The sequence below is a fragment of the Centroberyx gerrardi genome, chromosome 19, assembly GCF_048128805.1.
Source record: "Centroberyx gerrardi isolate f3 chromosome 19, fCenGer3.hap1.cur.20231027, whole genome shotgun sequence".
NCBI lineage: Eukaryota > Metazoa > Chordata > Actinopteri > Beryciformes > Berycidae > Centroberyx > Centroberyx gerrardi.
Genome location: NC_136015.1, coordinates 20355815 through 20365032, shown reverse-complemented (window position 1 = coordinate 20365032; position 9218 = coordinate 20355815). Strand labels below are relative to the sequence as shown.

Below are 9218 nucleotides of genomic sequence, written 5' to 3'. Positions count from 1 at the left end.
ACAAAAGGCAACTGTTCCAAAATATTAATATTCTGATGCATGGGTGTTTTCTAACACAACTTACCCTGCAACAGATCCTGCTTTGTTCCCCGGCTGCTGCAGCCACTCTGGATAAAACAACACATCCAGGACTTCTCTTTATGTGGCACAATGGAAAATTAAAGAAAAACTCACAGCAAATCTCACACATACAAGCTTTCTTGGATATTTGGACTGAAGCAAGATGAAAGATGAAAGAAATCCTACACATCGCTCTCACAACAACAATAAAAAATGGTTTCGGATCAATAAATAATGTTATATTCCAAGTCCAGTATGCATGTTTGCCTTCACTGTCCATCTTAGATTTAATCAAAACAACATAAACAGGTGATTTTATTTGGTGCAAGGTCAAAATTCAAGTTCCTTTGAAGTTCCCTGGGTCATGACTTTGCTGTAATAGCTGGTATGGTATGGTGTGGGTTTCATTGAATTTCAGTATGAAAACAGAGAAATGCAGACATTCCAGACATGCAAGCTAACCATAAGTCTTCACTCTGTTTTTTTTTTTATTACTGTACAACCACAGACACTTGGACCGTGTTCACAGGCTTTGACATCTTTCACACAATAGGCATTTCCTATCTTCTACTCCATTCCATATGTTAATCTGCCTGACTGTACATCCAATTTAAATACAATCCATTAGGAAGATATATGGGCCATCTCAACAATGGCCTCACAGTGCGGCGGGTTGCTTTGCATCAGGGTGTGAGTTCAGGCTCATAGATAACCCTTGTTGTCCCTGCGGCCCGGGTGAGGCAGATGGGGAGAGGAACAATGGCCGGCCCATGCAGAGGGCGGCAGTGACTGACTCCACAGGCACTGAAGGTCCAAAGAATGCCTGGAGCCGAGCCAGAGCCGCGGACCCTCCCCCCCCCCCACCGCCGCTGCAACGGCCGCCGCCTACCCCCACCTGACCCTCCTCATCTCCCATGGTGCCCCGGGACCGGCAGACGACACCTTCAAAGACGGCCCCTCTGCGTCAGACGGGCAGCAAACCATCCTGAAGAGGCACAGCCGGGTGTTGGCACTGTGGGCTTTGGATTGGCTTGGAAGAGGAGTACCAGGAGCGCAGAGTGTGGTAGATACAGCAGACACAGAGCGGTCAGCCCCACCCAACCGCACCCACAGATAGCATGGCCACGGCGAGCACCTCAGGGCAAGGCGCCTTCGGGCTGGGCAGGAAAAAGAAGAACCCTGGCCTCATGGATCAGATTAGCAGCTTCTTTGGAGGGGACAAAAAGAAGAGGAGCAAGGTGAGCATCTGTGCATTTTAAAACACTTATTTAAAGGGATAGATCAGGGTTTTTAAGAGGTCTTATTTGGCTTTAACTGGATCTTAAGTCCATCCAAAACAAACAAACAAACAAAGAAAAAACACTTAAAACAGTCTGTTTTTTTAAGATATTGGAAGCAGAATGCTAGTGGAAGTCAGTAGGGCTAAAAATCATGTCTAACACAAAATTTATTTTATTCCATCTATATAATTAACATATGTTATGAAACAGGAAGATGTTTGGAAGGTGCTACATGTGTTTTTATTTTTAGACACATGATGTTTTTTTAGCTCCTTGACTTCCACTAAAACAGTGATGCAAGTGCTTTCTGGATTGATTTAAATGACTCCAGGTTTGTCATAAAGTAAGATAAACTTATTGAAAAGTTGGAGCTGAACTTAAAACACATTCTCAATTACAGTAACATGCTGGGGGAGGGGAGTCATACACGCTCACACACTCACATGAAGGAGCTGCTCAGTACAGCCCAGTCTTGAACCACTTGAGTTAGGGAATTAGTGTCTTGCTAAACCTGGAATACCTTGGAAACCTTCTCATTGCAAGACATTCAGGCAACTACAAGCTGGCCAGTGGTTTGTATCTGTGGATTTGAGTGTGAAGCGAGGTGCTGCATGATAGTGAAGCAGCGTGCTGCTGAAAAAAATTGATTCATGAAAACCTTCCCTAAAGATTTAAAAAGTAATCTTATTAATTTCCTTTGGCCAAACTAGTATTCATGTTAATTTCAGGTTGATCAGAAATTAAAATTATTTCAGTGGATATATTTAGAGACCACAGACGAAGATCCATTAGTGGTTTTAATTATAGTGGTTGTAATTTTAGTTACTGAATTTTAAGGAAGTGCTTTAGTAATATAGATGTGTTGCTGATGTCAATCACTTGCACTAACTATCCTTAAATATATTAACTGGCCATTTCATAAAATGACTTATGTTTGCTGTTTGTCACAGCAATAAGACCTGCCACTCAATTCAATTCAACAGATTTTAATCTCCACTCAAAGATTTGATCTCCAGTTATTGTTCAGATCAGATCTTTTTCAAAACTGTTTGAATCTGAGCTAAATTAGGTATTTGTAATCTCACTCAGTATGTCAGCTTTGCTCCCTATGTCTCCTTTGGCATATTGTGTTATTATGAGTCCTCCAGCAACACTCCAATAAACACCCACTGAGATGTTATGGCCAAGTGTAAGTCTAAGCTAAGTATAGGTGCAGTGCCAGCGCAGTGTAGGTGAGTTTAGTATCTGATGTGTGAAAAGTGCTGGTATGAAGAAGGCTGGTCCTGAGACAACCGACAAGCTGCTGTGATGGGAGGAGCCCACTTGATAACCCTGAAGCCACCCGCTGTCACTCAAACCCCTTTCATCTGACACCCAAGCCTGCTTTCTGCGTAGGCGCTCACTCTAGCACCAGGGATATCAGATCTGTGACAGTTCAGATTCTGTGTAGTGGAAAATGTTACTTATTTTAGCAGTTATACTAAGATAAAAAAAGACCAGCATCCCAGGTTTCTGTTATGCACTGTAATGTATATATAATGCAATGTCAATGGGAATGCATGAAGATAGGTCTCCACATATCTACAGATTTATAGTTTTAGTTTGGTTTATTTCCATTAATAAAACATAAAGAAAAGTGATAGAAAATACACAGTGATTGAGAAAAGAAATGTCTGTCTCTTTCATTACTGGCAGACTACAGCATGTGAATGAATGGCCTCTGCTTTGGTGGCAGAGATGGTTAAATGTGTGAGATTATAATGAAGCAGAAGTTGAAGGCTGGGTTACTTGTGATTTCACCCCCAAAGAGAAGGGACCTGTGAAAGATTAGCTTCACACTGAGTGGTGTGATGGTGATGGAGAGTCAGCCATTTCCACTATATATATATTTTTGCTGTAGACACTCTGACTACATCGTAATTCTTCATTCTCTTCATGTTTTCAAATATATATGCCTTTTCAGTGTATAAATTGTCTTGAATTGATTTGAAATGGCAGCTATCCAACTTTCTAGCTGTTACATCATGTGTGATGAAATTAGTTCTTACTTGTACTTTCATTTTGTTTCTTTCTCTGGGACTTTGAGAGTCTTGATGCATTAAAAAAGGGAATTTGGGACCAAATTTAAGGAAAGCATGAATTAAAAAAGCTTACTCAGAGGTAATGACCAAGGCGGTTTGGTAATGACAGGCTTGATAAGATGAGTAGGAGGACTAGATAGCAGTTTTAAGAATTGTTTAGCAGGCTCATGCTTTTCTATCACAAATATTCCAGTACATGAAAATGTATCAATACTTTAAAGCTATACTGCACATGAGGGACTAAAATCCTGATTCCATGATGCACATACATAACATTTATTATTATTTTGCATCGTGCCATATACCATCCTATGCAAATGTTCACAGTTGCCTGACCTGTATTGACCCTTGCAGGGGTCGTTCCGGGGTCACCTGGCCACCTCACCCCAGCAGTCCTCCTCCCGCCGCCGGGCCAACGAAAACGCTGTTGTGCATTTCTTCAGGAGCATTGTAAGTGTCTTGGATTAAGTTAAAAGCCTCAAAATGATCAGGTTTAATATTGTGTAGCCAGAGGAGATAATGTGCATGTCTTTACAATTACGTATTTAACTTAAAAAGTAATTTTTTGCCATATGATGTTGAGTCAGAGATGTATGAGTTTTACTCTGTGAAAACGTTCAAGTTTATAGACTTGCTCGGTTGCTTTTGATGTATTACTCTTAAACTGCCATGAGTTGCATCAGTCAGAATAGAGAATAGATCTGGCGTAAGTTGTCACAGTGTTTTCTTCTGATTTATTTTAGAGCTAACTTTTGGCATCATTAGTATGACAGTGTTTCACAAACAGCACCCTAACTTGTTTTGCTCAGCTCCCTCGCTGATTACAACACTGCATGACTAATTCATTTACACTGATAAAGGAAAGGAAAGTTGGGGAAGTTTAATCAGAAACTCAAACTAAACCATTTATATTTCATTCAAAATGGAGCTTGTTGGTATATTTCCTGCCCTGTGCAATCAATCACACTGTTGTTGTTGCTTGATGTTTCTCAGGTATCCTCTCCTCGTCCTAAGTCCAGGGTGAGTCTCATTTTCCACAATATTTGTTTTGCCAATCACTCCAGAGGCGTAGAGTTGCAGAGTTACAATGCAGAGTTGCATCGTGTAGTGAAGTGATCATCACATTTAGCTTTCATCAATCTGTCCTCTGAATGTTTTTTTTATTAGGTGGCACATGGCGCACGTGTCACCCCTATGTGATTTTGTGCAATACTAATGCTTTCCATCATAATTACCAATGCCAGCTTTCAACAGCTGCAGTTTTGTATGACTTTTCATTATAACCAGGGATGTAGTGGAGCGTAAACCCACCTTACTTGAAACTTAAATGCATAGTTTACCTCATAGCAAGTAGTATTGGACTGCTGTAAGTAATTTTTGTTTTAAGATAATCACCAACTGGAGGTCAGAGTTTACCCACCTTTTTATTTACCACTACATCCCTGCTGATAATGCCACCTAATCCCTATAAATGATGGATTCTCAGATGTGTGGTAGCTACATTCTCAATTTGCAAAGAGGCGGATGCTGGTACCAGTTCACTCTCCCACTGAATCATCTCATCTCATCTCATCACGGCACTGTCTGTTTCTCTTTCATGTCCAGTGGAGGGAAGTCTTGGGCTTGGTACGTCACGCAATCTTCCTTCTCAGATTGAACAAAACCCCTGTCCTGACTTCACCGCTCTGTGTGTAACCACAGTACAATGATCCCCTAAGAAAGCGTCTCCAGAGAGCTCCTTTGCAATGCGTCGGCTCCTTTGTCTGCACCTGTTACCTAACCTGTACACTCTCCTGAATCTGTCGCTTTTTCTGTCTCTGTCTTTTTTTGTGTCACTGCTTTACGTCTTTTATATCTGAGCCAGTGGAATCACGCTTCACTGAACAGCAGTCCTGATTCACATCCGTTCCAACATATTAGCTGAAAGGCAAAACTTATTCTCCATCAAATCAGTTTAATTCACTGATAGATTGATTGAATGGTTCATTCATTCATTCATTCATTCATTTAAACCAAGTTTTCTTACTCTGTCATTAGTCATCAGATCATAATTGAAACAGACAGGCATCAGCTTATTGGTAAATTTATTATATTTCAATTCCCTCCCCCTCTGCTTCAATCCAGAGCGACTCGCTGCTTCTGGATGACTTTGAAACGGCTCAACTTTTTATGAACCACAGCCGGTAAACATTTTCTCTCAGGAACTCTTGGCCTGCATCACACTCCTCCTTTGCCTCCTCCTCCTCATTATCCTCCTCCTCCTCTTCTTCTTCTTTCTCTTGCCTCTGCTTTTCTATAATCTCTCCATCCCTCTGTGCCAGCGATGACTCACTAATCCATCTGTTTTGGTTTCCCGCCTCCTTGGTGTCTTCTTCGTTTGTCCAGAGAGCGAGCTGTTCTGCTGTTTGTGTGTCAGAGATTTGGACCTGATCCTGGTCCTGGTCCACGTCATGTCCTTTGTGTCGGTCAGATCAGTGTGAACTACAGCATGCGTTTGTAATCCATTCTCTTTCCCCTAAAGGTTGCTGTTATCTGAATCTGGTCCTTTCACGTTTTCATATATTTCCCTCCTTTCCTGTCTCATTCATGTTACTCTCCCACAATAACAGATCACAGAATAGAGTCAGCTGTTTCTTCCATACCGCACTGCTGCTGTTGCGGAGAAATCACATACCTGCAATTGTGTTGTTTTTCTTTAACTTACCTGTAATGAAAGTTAGGTTAGGTTGTGGTCACTTATGTACTGAGCGAATTTCATGACCCTTAGACCTTTGAAACCTGTTAAAAACTCATAATATCATTTCAAAAGTACATTCAGTTCAGTTCAATTCACTTTTATCGTCCACCAGGGAAATTCAGCTAGCAGCAAGACACAATAAAAACTCAGTGACAAAACACAGATACAATACAAATACAAATACAAAAAGGTCGATCCCAATGCAATTTAAAAGAATGAATGGCGAGTAAAGAGATATTTGTGCAAAATGTGCATAAAGTGCAAAAGTTTGTGCATTAATGACAAAATAAGCATTTTTTTTCTTCATTCCTGAAAGACATACTTTTTGTAGGTGTGTGTTTTTTGTCCGACAACAGCAATACTTTTCCTGATTGGTATTCTGAGCACAGTGTAACAAAGCATTTAAAATCAATTAGCCTATACGCTGTTTAGCATTTTGTTAGTCTAACAACTCTGTGACGGCCTTGGGTCAAATGTGTCTCATCTTACAAAAGCTAAAGCAGGCCATCGTTGTAAATTTAATTGAACCTCCTGGTTAAAGGTTATACAAAGCAACAACAGGTCCTGGTTTCAGGTCCAGCCTTTCTCCACCTGTGCTTATAAAGCATCTTGTTGTAGGCCTCGTCGCCGCGTGTTGAGAGCACCAAGTCGCCCCTCAGACGACGCAGAGACCAAAGCACACTGTCCAGACTCTTCAACCTGGTGAGCTCACCTGACGTTTGACTCCTCCTTTCCACAAAAATTACTCTTTTCACCTGTAAAGAATGGACCTGACAAACTCTTCTCTTATCTGTGTTTGCCTGAATGCAACAGTGATGCTATCATCAGAGATCAGTGAGTAGTATTATGTGCAGTAGCCGTAACTATAATGATTCATCATTTCAGTTCATGTAGTCTTCATTCAGCTTATTTACTATTAGTGATACAGCATCCACATGCTTTTACAGCAACCTATCATCATAATAAATTAACAAGCTTTTCACTAACAAAGACCACGCCACTATGAGATGTATTTAGATGGTTTATCGGGGGAAAGAGGGGTCGAGAATGGAGGGATGAAACAAGGGTCGAGGGTGGAGGGATGAATCAGGGGTCGAGATGAAGGGATGAATTGGAGGGGGTCGAATGAGTTGGGGTCGATGGTTAGCTCGAGGAACCAGGGAATTGAGACTCAGGGTGGGGGCACTGTCTCGCTGATGGGGAGTCTTCTTGGCTCCATCATTTCCCCCTGTGGGTCCTTTAAATAGGGTGGAGCAGGAAATTGAATGTGTGCCTGAGGCGTGGTCTTGTTCCCGAACTTTAGTTATAATAATAATAACTTCATATGTGCAACATTTGCACACTGGGTAATACCACATGTAAACCATAACTTCACTTCAGTTTCTCATTTACATATTCATTGATATTGCATTATTTCTGTGCATGTTGTCTACCTCAACCCTCTTGAGGCTTCATCTTCAGTAAGGATGATCCTCCTGAATCCCAATAAATGTGAAGTATTCGACAATCACAGTCAAATTATTTAAACTAAATCATCAACTTGTGACATAGTTTTCACTCAAATCCAGATTGCTGTTGGACGCCATCATTAGCGATAGAAGATGGGGGTTTTTGTCAGTCACCTTATCCTCCTCCTCCTCCCTCGTCTCTCTCCAGGGAGAAACCAAGTCCCGCCCCCCCCCTAAACGCTGGAGCACCATCTTCTAAGCTCTCCGCCGAGGACCAAACCACAGATCCGATACAGATGGGAGACGAGGACGAGGGAGAGAAAAGAGATCTGCAAGTGGCGGACTCACAACCTCAAGAAATGTTAACCCACTAACACACGTCTCCTATATTTTTGAGGCAGTGACACGACATCGGCGCAGTAATATCCAGTCTGCTGGGATGCAGGCGGTCACTGAGGGGGAGAACTGTACATGTACATGCCAATATACTCGCCGTAGTTGTCTTTTAATCCTAATTCTGAGGATGCGTTCTCTAGATCTTTGTCGTTATGTAGCTGTTTAAGGCTTTCAGAGGTTTGGTCATGCTATAGCAAAAACACTCTACTGTAAAATCTAGTTCTCACCTCACCCATTCCAGTATCTTGGTCTGATGGTGCTAGTGTCTGCTGTCTGCTGTTCAAGGTTTGTTCATGGCAGGTGTTTGTTTTTCTATTTGTCTCCTATTGTCTGCATTTTGTACATGAATGATGCTTTATACGCCCTGCTGCCTTTTTTGGAAACGCCACTCACAAACCCCACACCTTTGTGTCGTTCCGTGTGTCGGCATCTGTGTGACATATAGACTGAGAGTGTTGTTGTGGTGGTTGTTGTTGTTGTTGTTGTTGTGCGTGAGTGACAAGTATGTTGCAAAGAAATGCATTTGAAAATACAACTGGAAAAACCTATATGTTAAGTAGTATGGCCTCTAATATTGTTTTACGTAACAGTTTTTGTTTAGCTATGCCTCAGTGTAATTAATGAACATGTATAGTATGATGCTATTCAAGTCTATCAAGTGAATGAAATAAAAAGCCCTTTCTAAGTGCACTTAGTGTTATATAATTGAAAAAAAAAGTCCTAAATACAACTGGTCTGCTTTCTCATCTATGTGTTGCATCTATCTAATTTATTGCAACTGATCTGTTTGCATGTTAAATTGTGTTAGTTTGAAGTTTTAATGTCATTCACGTCTTATTTAGAAAATGATAAACAAAAGGTTTGTTTTATCCGATGGTCAGATGGTAAGTTGATCAAAGGTCATAGTGGTAGCGGCTAGGTGGCATCAGGAGTTCGGTACTGAAGGACAGCATGTTACTTGCAAATTTGTCAATTTTATTTTGTGCATAATTAATTATATTGCCACTCTCGTTTGTACATGAGCTGTGTGTATGTTCACTGTAGTTGAGTAGTCAATAAAAGAATTATTAAGATGTTTTTCTGCGGTTGCTGGCATGTGGTGGTGCTATAGGGATAGGAACTGATACTTAGAAAACTGAGTGTTGTGTTTCCTCATAATGTAAAACTCTGTTTTGTAATGTTCGGCCTAACTTGAAATAAACATCTCTTGTCTTCT

At 41.1% G+C, this 9218-nt stretch overlaps 1 protein-coding gene across 1 annotated transcript; it reads left to right on the top strand.

The window, feature by feature from the left end:
* The first annotated feature begins 1051 nt into the window (after positions 1–1051).
* mbpa (myelin basic protein a) lies at positions 1052–9202 on the top strand. The gene is made up of 6 exons (XM_071895017.2): positions 1052–1298; positions 3776–3871; positions 4415–4441; positions 5027–5047; positions 6777–6860; positions 7815–9202. Exons 1-6 carry the CDS (start codon positions 1179–1181, stop codon positions 7863–7865), a joined length of 399 nt encoding a protein of 132 aa, XP_071751118.1. The 5' UTR covers positions 1052–1178; the 3' UTR covers positions 7866–9202.
* Positions 9203–9218: the final 16 nt, after the last annotated feature.

Coding starts and splice junctions, on each gene's coding strand:
- mbpa (XM_071895017.2), top strand. CDS start 1,179: ATGGCCACGGCGAGCACCTCAGGGCAAGGCGCCTTCGGGCTGGGCAGG. Junction 3,872..4,414: donor TGCATTTCTTCAGGAGCATT/GTAAGTGTCTTG, acceptor GATGTTTCTCAG/GTATCCTCTCCTCGTCCTAA. Junction 4,442..5,026: donor CTCCTCGTCCTAAGTCCAGG/GTGAGTCTCATT, acceptor TTTCATGTCCAG/TGGAGGGAAGTCTTGGGCTT.